Source organism: Corvus hawaiiensis, chromosome 10 (assembly GCF_020740725.1).
Source record: "Corvus hawaiiensis isolate bCorHaw1 chromosome 10, bCorHaw1.pri.cur, whole genome shotgun sequence".
Taxonomy (NCBI): domain Eukaryota; kingdom Metazoa; phylum Chordata; class Aves; order Passeriformes; family Corvidae; genus Corvus; species Corvus hawaiiensis.
The window spans coordinates 24470027-24494556 of NC_063222.1; the positions used below are offsets into that span (position 1 = coordinate 24470027).

General features: G+C 43.4%; 2 protein-coding genes across 6 annotated transcripts; one reads left to right on the plus strand and one right to left on the minus strand.

Moving 5' to 3' along the window:
• The first annotated feature begins 1060 nt into the window (after positions 1 to 1060).
• Positions 1061 to 20798, plus strand: LRRC34 (leucine rich repeat containing 34). Of its 3 annotated transcripts, none has more exons than XM_048314280.1 (13): positions 1061 to 1499; positions 1862 to 1980; positions 2862 to 2983; positions 3142 to 3206; positions 3966 to 4049; positions 5056 to 5184; positions 6442 to 6537; positions 7922 to 8076; positions 8181 to 8336; positions 9456 to 9582; positions 9849 to 10048; positions 11411 to 11511; positions 19961 to 20798. In XM_048314280.1, the coding sequence occupies exons 1-12, from the start codon at positions 1197 to 1199 to the stop codon at positions 11463 to 11465; spliced, it is 1611 nt and encodes a 536-aa protein (XP_048170237.1). In that variant the 5' UTR covers positions 1061 to 1196; the 3' UTR covers positions 11466 to 11511; positions 19961 to 20798. The 3 variants fall into 3 exon arrangements, with proteins under 3 accessions (XP_048170237.1, XP_048170236.1, XP_048170238.1); XM_048314281.1 differs by lacking the exon at positions 19961 to 20798 and adding an exon at positions 1587 to 1654 and having other exon boundaries at positions 1409 to 1499; positions 11411 to 17926; XM_048314279.1 differs by lacking the exon at positions 19961 to 20798 and having other exon boundaries at positions 11411 to 17926.
• Positions 12483 to 24498, minus strand: MYNN (myoneurin). 3 transcript variants are annotated; one of them, XM_048314276.1, is made up of 8 exons: positions 24435 to 24498; positions 23466 to 23761; positions 20792 to 21606; positions 18998 to 19157; positions 18174 to 18352; positions 17862 to 17945; positions 17348 to 17434; positions 12483 to 16200 (listed from the first exon to the last, which is right to left on the minus strand). In XM_048314276.1, exons 2-8 carry the CDS (start codon positions 23729 to 23731, stop codon positions 15932 to 15934), a joined length of 1860 nt encoding a protein of 619 aa, XP_048170233.1. In that variant the 5' UTR covers positions 23732 to 23761; positions 24435 to 24498; the 3' UTR covers positions 12483 to 15931. The 3 variants fall into 3 exon arrangements, with proteins under 3 accessions (XP_048170233.1, XP_048170234.1, XP_048170235.1); XM_048314277.1 differs by lacking the exon at positions 24435 to 24498 and adding an exon at positions 23906 to 23974; XM_048314278.1 differs by lacking the exon at positions 24435 to 24498 and adding an exon at positions 23872 to 23892.
• Between the last annotated feature and the right edge of the window lie 32 nt (positions 24499 to 24530).

Genomic DNA, 24530 nt, shown 5'->3' on the forward strand with positions numbered 1-24530 from the left:
TGTCCCATTATACCTCACAGTATGGTGGAAATTTTGGCAAAGACATCTATGTTGTTTCCTGTGCTGGAAAGATTTCTTATGGGTTTATTTCTTAGCAGAAACATTAGTCTGCTTCTTCATTTCCTTTGTATGCACAGTGCAGGGGAAAGCAATTTAAATTAATGAAATCTGAAAGGGAGTCTTTTGCATAAACTACTACTTCTGTAAATGTAACCTTCAAGAAGAAAACTGCATCAGTGAAAAAATCCTTGGGAGAAAAGCATTGCATTATATAGAAAGGAAAGTGTATTCTGAGCCCTAAAATGAGGATGTCTATGAATACTCTTACACTTACCATAGCCCAAGGGTGCATAATTGCTCATTATCAAATGAACAGCAAATGTTCATGGAGTTAAAGACATTAACAATATCACATCCATTTTTATATTGCCCTTTGCTCACTTTATGACATATTGATTCTGTGCAAATGCAGCTCTTATTTTCCAGTGTACACAAAAAAAAAAAAAAAAAAGGTGCAAAAAAACCTGCAGCAGTCCCTCCAGTCAGGATTCCATCTTTATGATTCAACACAGAGGTCAGTGTTTCCACATTCTTGCTTTCTTCTCCCTGCCTGAATGCTGAGATGCCAGCGTTAATGAGGAACCCAGGCTCGGGTGTGCACCAGTGGAATGTCCCTTCTCCCTGTGGTAGGGAAAAGCGGCACTTGTTTGTAATGGAGAACTTAGATTGTGCAAAATGGAGGCATCAATAAAATAAAAATTAAAACAAAGGAACAGATACATTTTTTTCATAGTGCGTATTCCTTTAGGAATAGCATCAGAGCGTTTTTCACTCAGATCTAGTGTCCTGACGCTGATTAACCTGGCGGAGAACACAGGTACAATGTGTAATGTGGTATTCCTCACGCAAACACGCGAAAGAGAAGGCCAGCAGCAGAGCTGGCGCGGGATCTTCTCCAGGCTGTCCAGACAGTCTGAGCGCTCTCGTGTCAGGGGGATTCTCCAAACCTGGAGGAAGTTCGTGCAGGAGATAACGAGCCAGACGCAGCACAGCCAGCTCCTGGCAGCGCTGCAGTGCAAGAAAACGGAGCCCACCCTCTCCTGCCTAGGAGGGCAGTGGTGAAATCACCAGAGGGATTTATTTGCTGGGAAGGGCCAGCACAGGAATCTTTGAAGGAGCAGCTGATCCGTGTAACCATGGACAGTTTTGCAAAGGCTCCTCGGAGACCGCGGGCAGACAAATCCGTGCTCTGGGGGCGCGGAAAGGAGCCTGCCCTGCCCTGCCCTGCCCCGCCTGCAGGGTCTGGGCAGCACCGGGGGCTCAGCCCCGAGCAGGGACACCGGGGGGCTCCTGGCAGCTCCTGCTGCGGGCCCGAGACACCCTCGTTGGGAACGGGCTCCGTTACCGACCTGGGCTCGGAGCAGCCCCGTTACCGAGCCCACCGCGGGCCGGCCACCGCAGGCTGGGCTGGGGACAGGGGAGAGGTGGTCATCGCTCAGGTAAGGCCTGCGGGGCTGGGGGGCTCAGCTGCCACAGCGATCGCTTCCCTGTTAGCTCAGATCCTTTTATCTCTGAGTTTATTACAGAATATCCTGAGCTGGACGGGACTCACGAGGACCACCAAGTTCAACTCTGAAGTGAACGGCCCACCTCGGTATTATTAGCACCGTGCTCAACCAACTACAGCACATCAGAAACACACCCACCCTTTTCCTCATGCTTTTCCTGTATCTATTACTCCAAACCAGGAGTTGTAACTCTTTCCATACCAAGCCCATTTATATTGTTATGCAGATCCCTCCTGGTGCTGTTGCTAGGCTACCACAACGATGCAGTAACACTTGGTTTTGTTTTCCTGCAGGTCATGTCGGTTCTTCAAGATCTTCACCTGCACTATGTGCAGGCCTGTCAAAATTTGAGCCAGCCTGAAAACCCCTTCATTGCTCGTGTGCTTCAAGAAGCTAATAAAAATGATGACATGTAAGGAGATAACAAACGCTGTGTTTCAGATGCTTCTGAAAGCCTTAAACGGGGTAGCAGGATGAGGAATTGAAAAATGAGAAAGTTCATGCAGTTTCAGGCTTAAACACAAATCAAATTTAACGTTTACTGCTGAAGTTCTGGTTTGACTCATCTTGACATCATCTTGGCAGAAGTTTGTAGCTATATATCCTTTCTGGGCAGCTTTACAAGCAGTGAAATAAAAAAAAAAAAGTGAAAAATGTACAGGATGGTGCCTTTCTGTCCCTTAAACAAGCCAAACCCAGTGTCTAGTCATCCTAACTCCCTTCTTTGTTTCTCACTCCTGTTTAAAAAGTCTCAGCTGCATCCAGTTGCCTTCCAGATGGTCATGCTTCCCTGAGCTGTCTCTGAATCCTGCCAAGCTATTAACCACACAAATTCTCTGTCATTAAGGGGCTAGGTACTGCTTCCTCTGGAAGGTACTGGATGGTGCTGGGGTCAAAGTTAATTGTCCTTTGGGGGAAAAAAAACGTGAGAAAATGAAATTGTTTGTGTTAGGTTTTAATCCCGAGGGCAGGATAAAGTAAATAAAGGAAAGGGTGCAAGTAAAAGGAAGATGATGAGGTAACCTCTGAGATAATCTTTATTTCCATCTGCCATCCCCTCATCTTGGTTATTTCTGATTTCTGTGCAAGTGTGGCCTTGCAGCTGAGCAGTACTTTCAGAAAGGGCAGTGCTGAGCTACAGCTTCAATCTCCTTCTCTGTCACGGTGTTACCAAAGCCAGTGGCAAGTGCACCAGTGCGGGCAGCCGTGGGCACACCTCTTATCTGGAGAGAGAATTTATTTCTCTCTATCATTTTACTTCTCCCATGTGCTTACATTTTTATGTTACTGTAGAAGTTCAAAAGGAATCACATTAAAATTAGCTGGAAATAATCATCTGGTGCCTGTGCTGAGAGTTACAGATGACGATCTTGGAGTTCTTGTCTCTGTCTTAGGCCAAGCTGCCTTTATCACAGGTAAGGTTTTTCCCTGCGTGTTTGCCATTGCTGTGTTAATATAAGAAAACATGATCAGTCTTGATTTCAGCCTTAGTTCATCTTTATTTCTTTTTGTTCAGAGATCAGTTCAATGTAGATATGCATCTGTCACATTCCTTATTCTTCATCTTTTTCAGGTTTGGATCTTGCCTATAATGTATTGACTGATGCTGGAGCAAAGACCATGGCAACATTCCTCCAGGTGCCAAGAGATATTCATCTTTCAGCAACTTGGAATTTATTTGTCTGTAGTAATATTTATATGTGGTGTACTGGGAACAAGAATGAGCTGGCTTGGCAAAATTCCAATAATTTTGATTATCACATCCCAATCCATCCTACTAGAACCTCAGATTGTATTCTCTGTGGAGATTTTTAATTTCTCGTTGAAGACCTTTGGATATTTGGCTGGGGTGTCCTGAGAAAAGAATGATGTAATAAACTATGAGGCTTTTAGGCTCACAGTTCAATTCAACAAAGGGGGTAATGGTTGTGTCAAGTGTGCCAGGGCCTTTGTTTCAGCTATTTTATAATCTCTGTTAACCTTTTTATAGGCTTAAACATAGGGAACAATAAAGCAGCCTTTTTGTCACTGTAAGCACTGGGGTACAGGTGGAAAATAGTGAGTTGTCACCCTGTGCCTGTGTTCCTAGAGTGTGAGGGGCACTGTAACGTTCACAAAATGCCTGAATTTGTGTATCTGAGCTTGACCATCTGCCTTGTTTGGTCATGCTGAGCACAGGATTCCTGGGTGGTTCCTGAGGCCCTGTGAGAGCCCTCCCCACAACAGGCTTTGTGCCTTGCCCTCATGACCTGACATAATTTGGCATTCTTTAATCACTTCTCCAAGTCATGAGCTGCCTGAAATGCTGCAAAGGGCAGAGTTTGGGATCTCCTTTTTGGAAAATAAGCTGTGCTTTAGAAAAAACTCTCATTGCTTTCTGCTTTGTTTGTTCCCAAGGAAAAGTCCACTCTGAGGTACCTGAACCTGATGTTCAATGACATAGGTGCAAGTGGAGCAGAGCTGATAGCAGGAGCACTCCATGTGAGTATTTGCCTGGGAGATTTAGACAATGGCATCTCCTTTGATCTTTCTGCTTTTGATGACCAGTACTGGCTGTCCTGCCAACACCAGAGCTGGCTGAAAGGGGCCTCTGTCTTTGCTCCATTCAGCATGTTGCTGTGTCACAGGGATTGCCTGTTTTCCCAAGGCACACTTCAGAAATCAGATTTCACACAAGAGAAAGTTGCACTGTGCTGCCATTAACATTTAATTATCTATAAAAACACGTAATTGTCTATAAAAAGCACAACTATTGCAGCTGGGTTTTTCTGTGTGAGAAATGCTATGCTGTAGGATATATGATGACATAATTTTTTCCCTTTTTTTTTTCCCCAAAAAATTAGATTAAATTTGCCTGTACTTTGACATCAATATTTGTCTTGATTCAAGATGTCTGAGACATGTTTTCAAAACTTTGCCTTACGGCAGCACCACAAAACCAAGTTTGTTATTTTTAATGTGGTTTCCCAAGGAAATGAAGCTTGTGTGTAAGATTTGTTGTGTTTGTGAAGGGAGACTCACATGAGCTCTTTCTTCCTCCTTCACATCTTTGAACCCTGAACTGATTTCAACCAAAATTGACAGGCCTCCAAAACACTAAGGCTGTGCAGTAGATGTACAGGGCTGGGCTCATACAAGGCTTACCAGATTTAAATCAGTATTGATGCTATTTGCATCTCAGATGCCAATTTAGGCAGAAATATTTGCCTGGATTATTTTCATGAGTGTGATGAAATTAATGAATTTGGAAGAAACAAAAGTTTTCAAATACTGGAGTTTTGCTTGCAGACTCTCCTGTGTTTGATGCCACTGAGGGGAACCTGAGCCAAGAGCTGAGCTAGTATTATCACTTAGATACAATTCTTCTGGAAGTTTGTTTTGCCTCTGTGTGACAACCAGCAGAATTCACATTAAAAAAAAAAAAAAAGATAGTGTTGTTTTTCAGACCATCTTAAAGGATTTTTTTTCTTTTTTTAATTTTATCTAGAGGAATGAAAGTCTTGTGCACCTGAGAATGACTGGAAACAAAATAGGAAACCAAGGTGGAATGTTCTTTGCTTCAATGCTAAAAATTAACTCAACCTTAGAGAAGTTGGATCTTGGAGACTGTGATGTGGTAAGTAACCCAGTAAAATTATCAGCAATAAGACATAAGTCTTTCAAGGGTATTACAAGGGTCCTGCAGTGCTTAATTAGGGGGAAATGCCATCTGTTGTCATTGATTTTGTGACAGCCAGAGGTAACACTATATATAATATTGCAACATGTGCTTGGAAAGACACATTGCATAAAGCACCTGTGAAGTCAGAACTGGGGATATTTTAGAGCCACTGTGTCTCTCCAGGAATTCGAGTGCTTGGCTTGCAAATTTTCTGAGTTGTTTTTCTGCTGTTCCTTTCTGTTAAGCTTTTTCTGATGTTCCTTTCTGTTAAGCTAAGTCCTGTATAATTCATGTTGAAGAATGGACTTCTCATTCCCCAGAGAATCTTTTCCTTCTAAAGTGTGCAGTGCCTGTAACACCTGAAGGTCACCCATCCCATTGCTCTGCTGTGCCTCTCAGAGCTTGACCCATGAAGGGCATAAGCACAGCAGTGCTGAATTGAGTAGAAAAGCACCCATTTACTCTTGGACAATGTGGTTCCTCCTAGAGCTGGGCACTGAAACTCTTACACAGAGCACAGGGAGACTTGGGAAGCTGTGCATCACTTTTAGAAGGCTACATTTGCCTCCTGGAAATTTGGAATTTGCTTCTAAGCCAGAAGGGGAACACCCCTCAGAAAATGTGATGGTGTTAGGAATACATGAACAAGGAAAGTGTAGGCAGTGTAGGATTTATTCAAAAGCTTAGCATGTGTGTGCTTGGTAGGGAGTTGATAGAGAGTTGGTTTAAAATGAAATGGCTTTGGGTACAGACCAGCCTAATTGAAAAGTAGCACAAATATAAAATAGAGGGCAAATTAGGAGGAATTTTTTTTTAAAAAGTCTAGATTTGCCTGATTCATACTAAATATGAATTTACCTAGTGGATAAATGTTAGGGGAACTCACATAAGCTGATTTTGCCTCATAAACCAGGGAAATCAAAATACAGGATCAAATGAATGTACAAGTATTTTTGAGATCCATTATTTTTGCTTTTTATTTTCTGAGTTGCCATGTCATTTGTACTACTTAGTCTAATTTCACTCTGCTATTCCACAGGCAGTTGGCATTGGTATTATCAGAAAATCTGTTACAAGTCTGTAAGCAGTTGCCTACTGTACTCTCATCCCCCAGAGTACATGAAGGCAGAAATAATAGTAATGGTAATTTGGTAGCTTAATTTATACACTGAACAGGTTTCTCTAAATAGTTTATTTCTTTTTTGTTCCCAGGGCCTGCAGTGTCTGATAGCAATAGCCATAGCCCTGACTCAGAACAAATCTCTAAAAGCAATAAACCTAAATTGTCCTTTGCTGTCCAACCAACAGGTATGTGAGTGACTGTGCAGTCAGCTCAGAGAGAGGGGCATAAGTCAAGTCAGTACTGATGTATTTATGGACATCTGAACTACACAACTCTCCAGATTTCCTTACAAACTGGAGAAAATGGTTGCAGGAATATTATTTTTCTCTTTCCAAGTTTTGTGCAGTCACTGACTGCCCCTGTTTAACTAGAAGGTTACATTTAAAAAATTTTCTTTGTTGGTACATTCATTAAATAATGGGCTAGTGGAGAGGGATTGGTATTGGAGAACCAAGTCTTCCTTCTGTTGTTACAACATGGAGTCTCCTGCATTGTTCAGCAAACTGAGGGAGCAATACTGTGTAGCAGGAAATGAGAGGGAGCACAAAGGATGCTGTTTGCCTGAGCCTACAGAAGAAAGACCCTGCAGCAGTACCCCACATTCTGTGGGCTGGGTGGTTTTGCTGTCTCACCCTGTGCATGGCTGGTGCTGCTCAGGTCTTGGCTGCAGAGCTGGGTGGAGGTGGATTCACCTGCCTGGCAGTAGTTCTCAGGTGTCTGGGACAGGATCAGTGTTTTCCTGATGGCAGGAATGAAATTAAACTGTCATGAAGGCCAGATCCTCCTCAATTCCCAAAGGTAAATTTAACAGTTTGTACAGATTTTAGTTGTTTCTCTTTCAAGGCAGGGCCTGATCTGCCTAACCCCAGCCTTGGAAGTCAGTTTAAACTACTGCTATTGATAATGCAGTAAGGACCTGGTCTGGACCTGCCAGAGACTCTATTTGTCATTGTTTCCACCTTCAGCTCTATCATCTTCTGAGGCTTCTGGGTTTTTTCTTTATTTTTGACTCACAGTATTCACTCAGTTATTTTCTTAACTAAACATGACAACTTCAAACAAACTTCCTTTGCCTTAGAGTGGTTGGACATATTTTTTCCCATAGCAGTCCTGCTTCTTTTGCATAGAATTAACAGAATCGTTAAGGTTGAAAAAGATCTCCAAGATCAAGTAAAAACTTTCACCAATTCCTTCTCGTATGAAAGAACTAGCATCATGACAAAATACTTTCAAATGTTAGCAAAGACTGACTCAAACATTCAGTTTTTTAAGAGCAGTAATGGGGAGGGAAACTGATTAGACATAATTTAACATTGACGCTTCACGGATATTTGCAGGGATGTAGGTAATACTGTAAATCTGCAAATATCTCTGTAGTATTTTTCTTTTTTTTTTTTCATTTTTAGCTTTATCATAAGATGTTGTTTTGTGATTATTTTTCTACAGTATACAAAATAGAACACTACTGATGACCAGATCTTGCAGTTAATTGTGTATCTGCCTCCTACTGAAGCAAGACTGTATCTTATCCTAAAGACCAGATTAATAAAATGGAGTGTATGTTTTTAGGAAGAGACCACAGTTCATATAGCTCGGATGTTGAGGAGTAACTCTTCTCTTCTGGAACTACACTTGGGCAAGCATGAAATGAAAAACTTTGGTGTAGAGCGACTGTGTGAGGCCCTGTATGAAAACTCCAGCCTGAGATACCTTGACCTTAGCTGGTGAGAATGATTAAACATGACACAGCCCTGACTAACATTAGTAACTCATTTTCTTGGCAACTTTAAAAAAACCCAAAAATTAAAAATATGCATCTCTCTTTCAGTAATAACATAACCTGTGATGGTGTGAAATTTTTGGGAGAGCTACTAAAAAGGAACCAAACCCTGGAGATCCTGGATCTTAATGCAAACCGAATAGAAGATGTTGGAGCCATTTACCTGAGTGAGGCCTTGCTTACATGGAACAGGACTCTGCAGGCGTAAGTATTTGCACAGATTCCCCAGAGACTGCAGGTAAGAAACCTGGACTTTGCAGTGGCTGAAATGGCATCAAAGCTCTGAGCCTTGATGTTGATCAAAACAGGAAAGTCAGGAAGTTTCAAATGTTTTGGCCAATTTTTCCTTCTTGGGGAAAAAAACCCCATGAGTGAGAGATTGGGTGGGATTTCTTTGCTAAGCATAGGTGTCTGCTGCCATGTGAGATGCCCCAAGACCTGTGAGATACCCTGGGGTGCTGGAGGTGAGTGCCAGGTCTGCTCAGAGCCCTCACAAAGGGGAAAGGCAATTGATCTGTTAGTTCTTTCCACGTCTCTGAAGTGCAGGTCCCTGTGGCGCACAAACGAAAACAAGAGCTGTAGGTCTTCAGAATTTTGAGATAATCAGATTCCACGCTGGGATAAGGCACTATATTTGTTGGTTCTGATCTTCAACACTTAAGAAAATCCTCTGTTTAAGTTCGCTTCAGGTGAACCCAGAAGAGCTGTAATCTCTTCATCAGGGTGTCTTTTGCAGCCGCGGTAAACCCCCGCCGGCAGGATGTAAAAGCCGATCAAAGGTGTTACCTGAAGCCATTAGTTTTAAGTAGCAGACTGAGGAGGTGGCGGCTGCGAGGTGCCTCTGAAAGCCTTGCAGGTTCATATTTTATATTCACTAATATAAAAATAACTGCCATTCCACAAAGATCAAAGCTTAGTCTGGATAAACGCCAAGGTTTGGGCTTCAAAGCAGACTAGAGATGAGACCTGGCCACCATGCAGCAAAGTCACTGACACTGGAGAGCTCAGTAGTGAACAACCTGGCTGCATGAGTCATGGAAATGCCTTGAGAAACAGAATAGGCCAACTGCCTTTGGCCACCTGATATTAGAGTAGGACTGGCCTTGATACAAATAAATGTTATTAATAAAAATATTATTACTATTATATATAATTATTAATATATAATACATATAATATCATTATATATAATATTATTGTATGTTATAATAAAATATTATTAAGATATATATGTAATAATAAGACTAAATAATAGTTAAATTCTTATTTTTAACTAAGAGATGGGAGTTCCATGGTTTGGCACACATTTTCCCTGTTTTCTAGGTTGTCCATAGTAAGCAACAATATAACTGGCAAAGGACTTGTAGCTCTTGCACACACAATGCAATTCAACACGCAACTTTCCCATATTTACATCTGGGGGAACAAATTTGATAGAAGCACCTGTGTGGTAAGTGTTTGGTTCTGAACTCGCCTGAGAAGGTTGGGGTTTGTTTGTTCTAATTTGTCTTTCCACTGTTGGGAAGACTACAGCAATAAGAAGACACCTGATTTATATGGTCTTTTTTTATTGTGGTTATAATATGGTGGAGCTGGAATGAGACTCCCTGGAGCTCTGCACCCTGAAGGGACTAAGTGCCACGTGGTATCCTGCAGAGCCTTCACCGCAGTGCAAAGCAGTACCACGTGTCATATTCCTGGTTTTATTTGTTCCAGGAATTCTCGGAGCTGATCGAGATGGGCCGCCTGCAGCTGGGCTGCACCGACGTGGCTCCCTACAAGGTGGACGGGAAGGTTTTCCTGGCAGAGCTGTCCCACGGGCTGGCCAAGCACCGCTACTGGGCCCCGCGCTGCGCCACCGTGGCCCCCGGCGCCGCCAACGCCAGCCTGGACATTGTCGCTGTCTCGGAGTATTTGTGAGTGAGGCTGCACCCCAGGGCACTCCTGTGCCTGAGCTTTCCCTACTGTTTCTAGTAAAATAGGTTATATCAGTATCAGACTTGCTGCACGTTGTTTCTTTGGGGTTTGAGCCTAGGAGGAATTTAAACCAGCTTGAAATGGCAACAGAGAGAAAATACTGAAAAAATGACCTTGAAATTCATTACTAAATAATGCCCCATCTATTAAGAGTCTGTAACTATGAAAAGATTCACACCCAGGCAGAGCACACTGACAAAAGCAACACCCAGGACTGCTGCTGGGCAGCAGTTCAGGTATCCTGCAGAGTCAGATTCCCGCTGAAGTTGAGAGCTCTGGGTAAATCCATTTGTTAGCACTGCTCTCCATGTACTCTCTCCTTTTCCTTAATAATTGCATCCTTTTGATCTTCTTCCAGTAGTGACTTTTTTAAAACCAAGGTAAGTGAACTTAAGCATTAAGCCACAGCCATGCTAGAACTTAAAGCTGGTGACCCCAGTTTGCTGGGATATACATGGAATTTTGATTAAATTGTAGCACATGTTTCTTGTAGTACAAATGGAAACCACCACCAAACCTGCTGCCATCATTTCTTCTCATCTCATGAAAACTGCCTAAAACATTTCTATCATTATAGCCCTCTGGCAATTCCTACACACGAGTAAAACAACATATGCATGTAATGGTAGTTAAACATTGTTTAATGGTTTGGATACAGACTTTGTGTAAGTTTGGGAATCACTCTGCTTGTTTCCTTTTTCCATTCACTCTGCTCATCCCTGCAGAAGTGACTTAATTTATGCTCCTAAACAGAAAAAGTCACCAAACAGGACAGCAGAGGTTTGCTCCAAGCCTTTCATTAATGCAATCCTCTGCCCCTCTAAATGTGCCTGTTAAATATTAGCATGAAGTGCCAGAATGATCTGTGACTGTACGTACCAGATCAAAGCATGAGGGGAAAAAGGTAAGAAAGTTATTTCAGTAAAAATAGCTGGGAAGCAGCAATGTAACTGCTGCTATTCTGACTCTGTACTATCACTGTGGTAGCGTAGGAACAGGAAGACATTTGGAAACTCTTCTGCAGCTGAAATGACCAGGGCAGTTGCAAGAGCTGGTGGAGGTTTGTTGTTTTTCCGTCATTGTCCCCACCCCCAAACACAACTTATTCAGGCTCTGGTGCTCCAAGAGCCCCTGGTATCCTGAGAGGACTTAGAGCTAAGCCCAGGGCAGGTATGTTTGTTCTGCACACCTGCACAGGGCCCTCCCAGCCTGCAGTCACTGTGTTGAGCACAAAGTCCATACATCACCCTGTGAACACCCAGCTCTAGAGAGGAGCTTATATTTTAACTCTTGTTCAACAGGAAGGATGGAGCAATGAAAACGAAAGTTGGGGATACACTGAATGTGGTGGTTTGAGAAGAATCTGCACACTACGAACATTCCTAAATTTTGAAATAATTAGGTAAGCCTGTGTTGGTGCTTTTCTGAGTGCTGCTGCTCTGGATCACTGCAGGCTACACTCTGATAGTCTCAGTACTGACACACTGGTGACAGAATTTCTTGCCAGAAAAACCACTGCAAGATTCAGACAGGTATTTTTTCAGTGTATCTTTCTTTCCCTTGTCAGGTATATGAAATTCAGGCTAATTCAGTGCTCAAATTAAGTCTTAATTTACTTGTAGGAATGACATTTGTTAATCTGAGGTGGTCACAGGTACCCAACTTTACCAACAGCAGTATTTTGTTTTTAGTGATGTGGTAAGATGGCAGCACTATCATAGATCAAGGATAAATGGCATCTACTTTCAAAAGTGCTGGTGTATGTGTTTGAAGTACTTGCACTCTATCTGAACCCCTGTTTAACAGCTACTTGTTCTGCCCATAAAGCACTCTCCATTATTGACAATATCCATAGAAACAGTTCATGTGTTACAGTTTTCTCTGATACTCCTTTTTAAGAAAGGGCTGCAGAGTAATTCCTACCAAATTCTGTATAAACAGCTTCCTGCCAACTAAGACAATTATTTGTGCAAAACCCTGTATTGCTTAAAGAGGCCTGTGCCAGACTTTTACTGCTTCCTTTTTCTGACCTTGAAATTCTTAGAAGATGCATCTTGTGTTCTTTGGAATGAGAGAATTTACATAGGCTAGAAATTTTTTGCCATGTCCTTCTGAGTTATTCTAGTAGCTAAAGCAAGCATAATCCTGCCCTGAAAACCATTTTTTCAGCTTTTAGACCTCACTGTACCTTGCTGAAAGGCAGCATTTTTGCCCCAATTTTAGAGGAGAGGCAAATGACTGATCCAGCAGGGCAGGGGTGCAGCAGAGGTCCCCCAAATCCTACCGTGCCAGGGTGGTGACAGGGGTTGTGTCTGATTGGTTCCCTCCTGCTTTTGTTGTTACCCCTTGCAGTTATGAACAGGAGACACAAGGTGAGGGAAAATTACAAAACAAGTTTATTAAAGTCTAACATAAAACACTTCAGGCTAAATATGTACAACTCCCTCCCTTCCCAAGGGATTATAAAATTGAGAGTTGAGGTATATACAAATAACAGAGAAAAAATTGTATATACATGACAGATACTTTAAAAATAATTTAACCAAAAAAATCAGTTATTAGTCCTTATCTGAACTTAATTCTGCAAGGCTTATTGAGCCTCTCCAGGATCACAGCCTTGAAATCCTTCATGTGGAACTTGTCTGTACTTGAAAATTGTTTTGTAGCACATGATTTCAGAAAGGTTGTCATGCTTTGTGCCCACTTAGAGGCACGAATTTAGAAGTAAATGTGATACAAGGAGCTAATCTCACCTAACTACTTCCAGTCAATTCAGAGATTTAGAGATGCAGATAAGCTATTCAGGCAAAACTTGCACCAACCTCAGTACAAAATTGCCTGAAACAGCAGTGTGACAAATCATGTCATTTTCTCTGTATTACTCTTAATAGAATTATTGAAATTCCTTCTTTTCTTTTCTTTTGAAAGGACATGTATGCCTAAAAAGATTCCATGCTCTCCCATATTAATCCCTTACAGAAATTACCAGTACTGTTATAAGCCTTGTACTTCAAAATGAATCCAGAATCCTTAAGCCTAGGACTTAGATGTGCAGCTGATTTCCATGCATCTATTGGCAAAAGGTACAGTCCAGACCTACAGCCTGAACACACCTACAAATATATATATTTATTTATTTAAAATCTATATTCTAGTAAATGAATACAGTTGGCAGAGATCATACCTCAGCAGCTGAGATATCTTCATGAAAGATGAGGATAAAAATCAAGATTCTCAGATGGGGACTCAAGAGTGCAGGTCACTAAATTATTGCTCCAAGACAAAACTACAAGCCTGTGTATTCTATTAAGAAAGGTTAAAATTGTTGTCTTGTAAAAAATAATGAATATCTCCTTGTCTATAAAGAAAACTAAATGACTAATAAAGCAACTGTTACTGTTATAAGTATCTAAACAAATCCTGTATAAATCTAAGCACTGTATTTTTTTAAAAAGTCTGAAATCTAAGAATACAGTAATAAGCTATAATTTTAGAAATATAAAAACAGTCCAAACAAACACTGTTATGGAATGCATTCTCTATGTAGGAATGTATTTATTGTTTAGGTTTCTTTCCAGAGCTAGTTCTCTCTCCTGGTTGTTTATCCTGGCTATGTTTACCTTGAGCTGCTTTTCCTCGGGTACCAGCAGCATATCATCAGTTTGTCTTCCAAAGCTGCTCAAATATGGAAGTTGTATGATGTTTTCTTTCTCAGTATTCATGACTAAACCTGTGTCTATCCCAAGATTTCCGCTCTACTTTCAGAGAGAGACAGTAAAGAGGAAGCTTAGTACAAGCTACACACAGTCAAGATCCCAATTTTGTGGTTCTTCAGTCTTAAATGGCAAGGCTGAGGAATCCCTTGGGGGCTACACCAACAACAGAAGCTGAAAGAGACAAGAGGGGAGACCAAGGGAAATGCCAAAAAAAAAAAAAATACCAGAGAACTTAATCCTTTGTCTTTTGCCAGCTTTATGAACATCAGCTGTTCATAAGCGTAGCGGGATAGACAAGCAGAGAAATTAAAGGCCCAGCAATAATTAGGTCCAGTGGGGACAGCGTGAGAGATTCCTGTATTAGGGATGTTCCTGTTGAACATGGCTGTACTCCTGCTGTCCATGGTAGGCTTCATCAGCAAATCTACCATATATTAAAGCATAAAATGTGACCAAGCAGCAGGTTAGAGATGTACCAAATACTAAAATGATCAACACAAAGCAGCAAAAGGTCTATTACTTGACAAATACAAACATGTAGGAAGAGAAAAAAAAAATTATAGTCACACTCAGGAGTCAAGGGACCATTTTCAGACTCTTTAAATGAAATCCTCCAGGAAATTTTTCACAAGTCTGTTTAATTAAGGTGCAGATTAATTATTACTCCATGTGGAACAGAATCAGTTAAGAGGTATCTTCTATGCTCTTCTATTTATCAGTGTCTGGACACAAGGCATCGGTGGAAATAAATGCTAGCACCAAGTAAATAACCAACAAAGGACAGCTTTAAATGCATTGTTGGTACAGTATCATGACTGTTTCATTATTGTTTGATGATTACATAAATAATGCTTACAATTGTTAATGGCACAAACTGGCACAATGGAGTAGAAAAGTACTTCTATTGTCATCTAGTCTTTTATGACCCTACCAAGACATTAAAATGTTGCTTTTTAAATATGTCTGTTGCTAGTAATAAAACCTATCTTTACATGGGCCTTGCTAGGTACCAGTTTTGTGCAGTTACTGTGGACAAGTGACATGAGAGGTAAAGCAATACACAAAAACTTCAATTAGAACAAATCAGTTAAACTCTAACAATTCCTTGCCTGGAAGAACATCAATCTGCTCTGTTGTATTATTCTTTAATGCCCCCTCATGTAGTGTTCATTTATTATTTTCACAGTGAAGGGCAGGGTTTATTTCCTCTTTTGTACTTCCTCTCTAGCACAAGAAGCAGCACTACAGCAAAGAAAGGATTACGAAGCTCTGATTCATGCCTCACTAATTAACTCACTGCATCTTTCCGTCTCATCTACAGCAGGCATGTCCCAGCTCCCCTTTTGTTGCTATTTGTGCCAAACCCAGGATGTTTCAGGGATGTGAAAAATAACTCTGGGACAAGATACAACAATGCTGGATTCACTTAAACAAACAAACAAAGGCAACCAGTTGGAAAGAAGACCCAGTAGTATCTATGCCATTAGGACCCTCCAACTTGCCACACTACAGACAAAAATTAACGCTCCTTTACTTTCCTTGTCAGGAAAATACACCCAAACCTTTCTTTCCCTCTGGTCAGGCTTCCCCTGAAGATGGCACTTCTGGCAGCCAGCAGCAAACCTATGCAAGCACCTCAGCAGAGCACTGACCACTCATCATGCACCATTCGAACACCTTGGAGTGCAGGCTTACTAATACATCCAAATTATGATTTCCCCCTACACCTCTGGGTTGATCTTCCTAAACTATCAAATATGGCTTAAAACATCTGTTCTCAAATGGCATTGTGACACATCAAATCAGCAGGAACATGGGAAGAGAACTCCAAAATACATTAACATATGTAACAGAGAATTCTTAAGGCAGGTGTTGCTGGAAAGGAATCATCTCCTGGAAATCAGTGTTAATCACAAACAGAAATTTGATTGTAGATTAGCACAATTCAGCACTGCACAATGGAAATGCCTTACAGGTGTCTTTACACAGAGGAAAACAAAGAACAAGTCCAATTCAGAGAGCATGACTGGTTGTTTGATTGTGTTCATCTTACCAAACATTTCCAAGTTCACTACCAAACTACCTGGATAGCTCTGCACTGCTCTGTCAGTACAACTGCTGCAGGAAAATAAACTGAGGTTCTGAATATCCAGTCACAGCAGATCTCAGTAATGTTTCTGATGAAGGGGACTGGCTCCCTGTCACAGGGAGCAGCATCTGATGGTCTTCAGTCCCAATGGGGAGAGGAAGAGCTAAAGACATCTCAGAGGGTTTCACATCTATGGACTCCGATAATGGACTTTTCTGACTCTGAATGGATTCTTGTTCATTGAAAGAATTATCAAGTGCAGTAGAATCAGGGGGAGTTTCAGGTCCTGTGGAAACAAACAAACAAAAAAAACCAACAAAACCCCAGAAAGAAATGTTCAAAAGCTTGTGCACAAATTCTGCAAATTCCCTTTCAAAAGACTGTCAGAGCCAACACCTGGTGTGTCACAGGCTGCCTGGGCAGCTGGGATATTGGTACTTCCATGTGCTGCAAAGCCAGACCAGCTGTAAGTACAATGTCAGCACTGGGAATCAACATCTGCTGCTGCTTGTAGTGTGACAACTGGAAGGATGATGCATTCCAACCTGATTTCTACTTGGCATGGTACAGAAGATAACAAACCCTTAACATCACAGTGAACAAAGGATCTATGGAATCATGAAAGTTTCCTTGAGATTTTCCACCCCAGAAAGTCTCAGAAGCAGAGCCACATCCAAGCATCCTCCTTTAAATGAGATAGCAGTGTACGAAGTATCATCTGTCTGTAAACTTCTTTGGAAGACAACATTTGTTAACTTCATTCCAGCCAGCCAGATTTTACCCAGTCACTTGAAAAATTACTTTCTATTCAGAACTGAAATGCCTGTTAGCAGGTTCCTTGCTGCCTTCCTGCTGGAATGCAGCCGGCCACTGCTCTTGGATGGCTCTCTGACAAAGCCACATTGGGTATCTGACCCTTCCTCTACCAAAGCATGCTCCAAAGCCTATTACTTCAGTGCTGAGGCACTTGTGGCTGCCTGCTGTCTCTCCATGAGAGCTGGCCTGCCTTGGCAGCTCTCCCAGCTCACCCCTCCAGCTCTGCCAGGTGCTCTCCACACTCAGTGCTGCTCTGCCCTCACCACTGCCTTCCTGCTGCACTGGGGCCTTTCTAAATTCAAAGCTGTCTCTGCATATGGCTCATTTTCTCACCCTCTCCCTCCCAATCCAGATGTAAACAGGCACCAATTATTCCCTTTTCCATATGATAGGAGCAAGAGATTTATGGTCAATACACAAGGATGGACAGAGGACGAGGAGTATGGAGCCAGTGTTGAACAAGGCTGGATACAGATGCTTTTGGCCCTAAAAACAACTACTATCCAAAATTCTTTTGTTTTCTAATTTCAGGCCTGGATGAGCAAGAAGATTTATTCAGCACGGCAGGCAAAAGAGCTGATGTGGTTTCTTAACCTTTCTTTGCACAAGGAACTCACCTGTGTGAACTTTCGTTTTGTGCTTCTTAAGATTTTTTATATCTGTGTAAGAATTTCCACACATTTCACAGATAAATGGTCTTTCACCTGAAAAAAATTGGTTTGGCAGTGAGAACAATCTTGGTGTTGAAAAAAATACAGTTAGAGACATAGGATAACAGATTTCAACGTTCTATTTTGAAATACAACTTTGTAACTCTTATTTTGTCTGTCTCTCTATTCAGAATAAAATTATTTCCAGAATAATAGTTTAAAACAAAGCAACAAGACCCAAACATTTTAAGTAAAACCTCCATCATACATCAATACCTACGCTGTGGCACAGATACTACTCTGAAAAAGGCAATTAAACAAAATTAATGAATATTTTCTTTACATTATGTTAACCCAGAGATACATAAATTAAGAAACTGCTCTACTTTCAAGTACAGCCCAATACAGTGTATTTTAAAGGCAAAAGAGTAAAAGTAGATTATAATTTATAGTGCAGGAAGCAGCTTGTCTGAAAACTGACCTGTATGGGACCGAAAATGTTTATTGAGCTCTCCAGAGGAAATAAAACTCTTTTCACAAATGCCACAGATATATGGCTTCTCTCCTAAAGGAAACAAGAGCACGCTGTTATTTCAATATACAAACCAGAATACACACCAAGAACAACTAAAACGAAACAGAGATAACATCCAACAGGAGAAAGGGCTCCCTAAACCGGAATCAAAGATACAAAAACACGAGCAGGGAGCTGGATGACGACTCCCAACGCGGATTCTCGAGACATTCCCCCTCTCCAGCCCCGCCAGCGCCCGCAGCGCTCCGTGCCCCGTACCTGTGTGCTTGCGGGAGTGCGTGATGAGCGAGCTGGACACGGCGAAGGCTTTGCCGCAGCTGTCACACACGTAGGGCTTCTCGCCCGTGTGCCGCCGCACGTGGTAGGTCAGCGTGCTGGCCTGGGCGAAGCGCTGCCCGCAGCGGTCGCACACGTACGGCTTCTCCCCGCTGTGCTTCCTGCAACAACGCGCCCCAGTCACCCTCGGGCACGGGCAGCAGCAGCCACGGCTGAGGAACCGGACTCAGGGAGCGCTGGATGCCCAGAGCTCCTCCTGCTACTGCTCTGGGGTACAGCAAAGAGGTACAGCTGAGTCTGGTGGGAAACTCGCGGCCTGGTCCCTCTGGGATCGGCACATCCGTGATTTCCAGGGCAGCTGAGCTGAACCACAGGCCCTGCACAGGTGATGTGCACCGTGGGAACTCAGCGTGCTTTGCACTCTAGGGTACTGAAATATAGGATGATGATTCCTAACATGGGAATAGCATTCCCACTCCTGCCAAAAATGCCAAAAGCCCCACACAGACAGAAGTGAGAACGTCTCTCACTTCCCACCATGGAACTCTCTCCTCTCTGGTGCTACAACCAGTTTAAAACAAGGACACCAGACCCAGCCTGTACCATTCACCCAGCACAAGTCTCCTCCCTAATGAGCAAGTACATCCATGCAATTTTTCCATTAGGCATTGTGAGAGAAGTCCCATGGGAAAAGGAGTAGCAATGCCACAATCACGTGAATGTGTAACTCTTGCTCACACCGGAGTAAATGTTTCTATTTAAATAAACCCAAGGATAAGCATTTGCAGGATCTCACTTGTGCCTACCTGGCATGGATCTTCAGGTTGCTCGAGGTTGCAAACTGCAGGTTGCAGACATCACATTTGTAAGGCTTCTCCTCTCCATGGTGCATCCGGCTGTGGAACACCAGCTGGCACTTCTGGGCAAAGCCTTTGTCGCACAGTTCACACTTGTATGGCTTCTCCCCTGGTGAAAGACAACACCCTTGTGCTCTCTATTTACATAAGAAAGCTTTGCAATCCATGACCTGACCAAAGATCAGGAGTATGTTCTAATGCTTCTTACAAATAACATCTTGGAACATCCTGTAATCAGTCCACTGAAGAGGAACGTGATAGAACACAGACCATAACAGGACTATTTTTTAACACATTATGTTTGGGTAAAAAGCAAAAGTAATAATGTTTTTAATAGTGCCACCTTCTCCACATTATTTTAAGAATGCTGCTACTTCAGTTTCAGACTCATTGCTGGTTATGTCTGTTCACCATTCTGAATATTTAAAATGAACAAATCATCTCCATTTTCTTGCTTGTCTAACAGCAACAGGTCTTCAACATACAGTCTAGTGCTCCCTAATTTCTCATCAGTGTCTGCTGCAGAATGTTACAGGTACTTCTCTGACTATCCATGTTCTCTTAGTGGTGAACTCTCTCCTGTAAGGGCTTGTGCAACTCTGCATTTCTATGAAGTATAAAAATGCCATTCTCTGCCACTCTGTGGCAGTGCACAATCAAACCTCATGAATAAATAATATACATAAGAACTTCAAAAGTAAAAGTATTAGACATCTAGCATGCCATTTAGCAACCAACACCATGGAATTTCCTCCCCACTCTTGCAAAAATTCCCAGGACAATACCCTCAAAGGTACAAAGTACAGCTGACATTCCTCCCAGCACTGTCCCTGAATTCTGCAGTCAAGCTCCACCTCATGTGCGAATCTTTGGTTAGACCCTGGCTGACAGCATTTGAAACTCTTTCCCTAGGTCACAGGAAGAGCAAGGTGTTCTCCTGCAGCTGTTCCACATCTCCTTCCTCTTCACAGCTTCCTGGGAAAAAGCTCCACTGTGACCTCTGCTCAGAGCTTTGCAACATACAGAACGTATGGAAAGACAAGCACAGGACTTCTCCCTGCATCTTCCCAGGCTCCAGCAATTTGTTGCTCATCATCATTTTAAGTCAGACACGCTGGATTAAATTGTTTCAGTGTTCCTATGTGATTTCTCTTGATGCTTGATATGACCCAAGCTCCTGGTAATGTTACTGAATGCAGAGATCATAACACCATCACACCTTTCAGCTGCACATCTACTAAATAAAATCCCAAACGTTGTAATAATTCAGCCAACCTTCCTACGTTTTTTTGAAGACCCTATAGGATAAGTTATAAGGCTGATTTTTTTCCCCACTCTTGTTCTCATATATTATGTTTTGAAGTTTAAAAAAAAGCAACAGGAGTTCTAGTATCAAGTACAGCTTGCTTTTCATGCTCTACTGACAGTAGTTTTTGGCCACTCCACAGAGCTGAAGGACAGCCAGTTCTCCTGAGTCTTTCCAGAAATTGAGATGCTCAGACAAATCAAAATGCTCAGACTAATACAGTCCTCTCTAGCTATTGAAAGTACAAACTATGATTTTGTACTGAAAAATGCTGAAACGTTTAATGTTACCAGGATACTGGCACTACCCCTGCATGCACAGCGACAGCAGACAACATTTCAAGAGGAAGAAGTCAGAATCTTTCCAGTTCTGCACTCCCAGGCTGTGTGTGACCCCAGGCCTCCACAGCCCACGAGACACTGAAGCCAGTGGCTTACCTGTGTGAGTTCTTACATGCGTTTTCAGCTGATTGCACTGGGTGAAGGCCTTCCCACAGAGCTGGCACACGTAGGGCTTCACCCCCTTGTGTATCCTCATGTGCCGACGGAGGCTGCTCGCTTCGGAGAACACCTTCCCACAGGTGTTGCACACTGGCTTGGCCTTGGAGAACTTCTGGTCCAGCTCCTCTCCCGAGCTCTCCAGCTGGTAAGTGCCCTTGTCAGCGGCTATGTTGGACATGCAGTGCTCCTTCAGGGCACAGCTCTGCTGAGGCTTTCCCCGTTTCTGTTTGGCTGCCATGGTCTGGGCCAGGATATCCTGTGCCGCCAGTGTTTCGCTCTCCACCACCGCTGCCAGCTGCAGCTTAGAGTTATCACTGCCCTGGGCAGCCTGTTCTGTTATGTGGGTGGCCAGCTTATTGGCATCTAAAAACATCTCAAAGGATGTGTTCCCGGCCACTTCGTTCTCATATTGTAGGGATTTATTCTCCATGCTTTTGGGGGGACTGACATTCTTCTTTCGCTTTTTGGGTTGAGGTGATTTCTTTTCTAGAGCTGCCTTCTTTGCCTGTGGTTGAACCAGCTCTGCAGCAGCAGTAGCAGCAGCATCTTCCTTCTCCTCCCGATTATTGTAATCTCGGAGAGTCAGGAGGCAAGTCTGCTGATTCATTTCAACATTCCCAGTGATACTGGATGTCTCTGTGGAAGAGGGATTAGCAATGAAAGCAAAGTCCTCCATCTTGATCTTGCATTTAGTGACCACTTCTTCTACTTTGAGATAGTCAGCAGCCTGGTGAATCTCTTTAACATTCCAGCTGCAAAGAAACAGAACTTGGGTGAAACATTCTGGATAAAGCAAACATTTGTTCTGCACCCATTGTATCACACACGGACACAGAGCTGCAGAAGAGTTATACTGCCAGAAAATGTAACTTTGAGAACATACAGCAACATTTAATTTCTCCGTGCTGTAGTGCCACAAGGCTCTAGAATGTCAATTATTTCTGAACTGAAGGTCCGTGTCTAGTGAGGTCTGCAGACCCTCAAACTGAGGATTTTATTTTAGTCACATGCCTCTTGTCGAATTTTAAGTTAAAAGTCAACTTGTAAGGTGATGAAGCCAGATGTGGGCTTGTTGGTCCAAACAGCTCAGAAATAACAGCATGAAGAGATAAAACACTGGAAAATAAAATACATAAAATACCATTTCATAAACATTCTGGCCAAAGTCTCAGGTAATTCCCTAGCAGTGCATTCACCTCAGCACTTCTGCAGCAGGTATTAATCTTGTTTTATAAAACGATTTGTAAACAGTCTTAATTCTGTATTAGCTGCACACAGACATCACTAACACCAAGGAAGTCCTCATTTAAACCACTACACTCTATTTTTCAGTTCCTGCCACACAGGCAGGATGGTTTAAGAAAAAATGATATGGAAAAGGTGGCAACACATACCATGAGTGCATTTATGGATTTACAGCACTCTGAAGAGAAATTAATGGTAAACAAACTCATTCTAACAATCTATTACACAGTAAATGTAATTGAACAATGAACAACTTGCCACAGTTACTCTCCATATGAATGCAACTGTTTCAGGATCTTGTACCATGGGAGTGCTGGGTTCAAAGTACCCTCCTGGGGTACCCATGCACCCACCGCCTCTGAGGACAACACAACTTGCAGGCAGCTGCAGCAGCCCCAAAGGGACACAGGACAACATGACAGGTGTCACCTGTAGCCAAATAGTTCTCTCTGGGCAAGAACGGTACTTTCACCTTCCTCCTCCTGCAGAGATCCACCTGCTCAGAAAATCCAGAAACTCTCCTGCTGCAGTTCCAGATGGACATCAAGAACTCTGCACAATTCTGCTCTTTTGTAATTGGCAAAGCACCAATCACTAACTTCAGCTCTGCTGCTGATACAGTTTGTAGCTAATTAAAAAAAAATACTCTGCATCTATGCACTTAAAATTATCGAGCATGAGTTTCCACACTTCAGTAGAAATGAAGAGTGTTTAAGCCTGCATTTGACATCAGACATTGAGAAAGAAGTAAGAATCCTGGACTTGGTACTTCTAAGTAGCCACACCTCCCTAATGAGAGATAAAATCTCTTTCACTGAGAAAAAAGCCCTGCAAAGAAAAAAACACCCTCACTGTATGTGAAGCAGCACAACAGGCACAAAACCAATGCAGTAATGAGGGGACACACTTTTCTGTGACTCCTTTTGGGCAATGTAATATAAAATTTTAAGTAATAGATCATGCAAATTTAAAAATCGTGCCTATCCTCATCCATCCCTCAGACTTTAGTCTCTACCACATTCACAGTTCCTGGGTGCTTTTAAAAAAAGAACTACTATAATTCACCTCCAGACACACACTTGTCCTTCCCTCTCCTGGTAATCATGCACGACGTTTAATCTCTCCCAACCCAGACAGAAACAGCAGGAGACTGAAACTATCAATTAGTGGAATATCAGACAGCACATCTTTATTTTCGCACTCACATGTCCCGGGGTATTTTAAAGCATACAGATGAACTTCAAGTTGTCAATATGTATCACATCCACTGCTACTTGTTTCTCCACAGTTTATTATGAAAGATCCAGTTCTGCCTTACCACAAAGTTTATTTCCCTATTCCCTTTCCCCCTTTAATAGTGCGTTACCTGTCAAGGTTTAAGTTTCCTGTATAAATAAATTCCAGGAGCTTTTGGAATCCATCAGCTTTCACTTGAGTCTGATCCAACACAACGTTGTTGTCAGATGCATCTCTGTAAAAGGCCCCGAAGTACTCGCTGAAGGAGGCAAGCACATTCCTGTGTGCTTTGAACTGGAATTCCCCGATGACCACGGTACAGTCGCAGAGGAATCCGGCCTCTCGCTGCTTGTTCAGCCTCTCCAGCAGGTGCTCACAGTGATGGGAATACTGCATTTTGAGAACGCGCTGCAGCCGCTTTCTGATCTGCGAAAGGGAAAAAAAAAAAAAAAAAAAAAAAAAAAAAAAAAAAAAAAAAAATCAATTTACATGCAAGATTTTACTTTTTTTCTCTCCTTAACAGAGTTAATGATTACAGAGCAGTCGAAGTCCGACCCTGCCCGTGCTCACTCAGGACAGTCTGGCAGCAGTGCGAGGGACAGCGCGATGCTGGCTGCTGCTCGACCCGGGGCGCTGCGATGCAGCGGCGGAGCGCGGGGGCGCGGGCGGAGGCCGTGCGCTCCCGGGCCCCTGGGATTAGCCCGGCTAAGCCCGGGACCTGTCACACCGTGTCACACCCGGGCTCAGGGAGCGGCCCGAGGCTCGGAACGCGCGTCTCGGACCGGGCAGCGCTCAGCCCGCGGGGCGGCCGCTCCTAGGCACCGGCACCGGGGGTCGGGCGCGGTCGCCACTCGGTGCGGGCGCGGCCCCCGGGCCCGGGGTTTGGGCCGCCTCGGCAGCGAACGGGGCGCGGAAGCCGCAGCCCCGCGGCGCCCCCGGCCCAGCCCTGACGCCGGACGGGACGGAGCCCGCAGCGCCCTCCCCGTCCCGCCGCTCCCGGCCCGGCCCCGCCGGGGCCCCGCCGCCCCGCGTCCCCCCGCGTCCCCCCGGCGCCGCCAGCCCGCCCCGGCCCGGCCCGAGCGCCGCGGCCCCCGCGCACCTGCGGAGGGGAGAGAGAGGCGAGCGCTGCGCTCAGGCCGCCATGTCCCGGTGACGCCGCCGCCGCTTCCGGGACGCGAGTTCCGGCCTCCGCGCC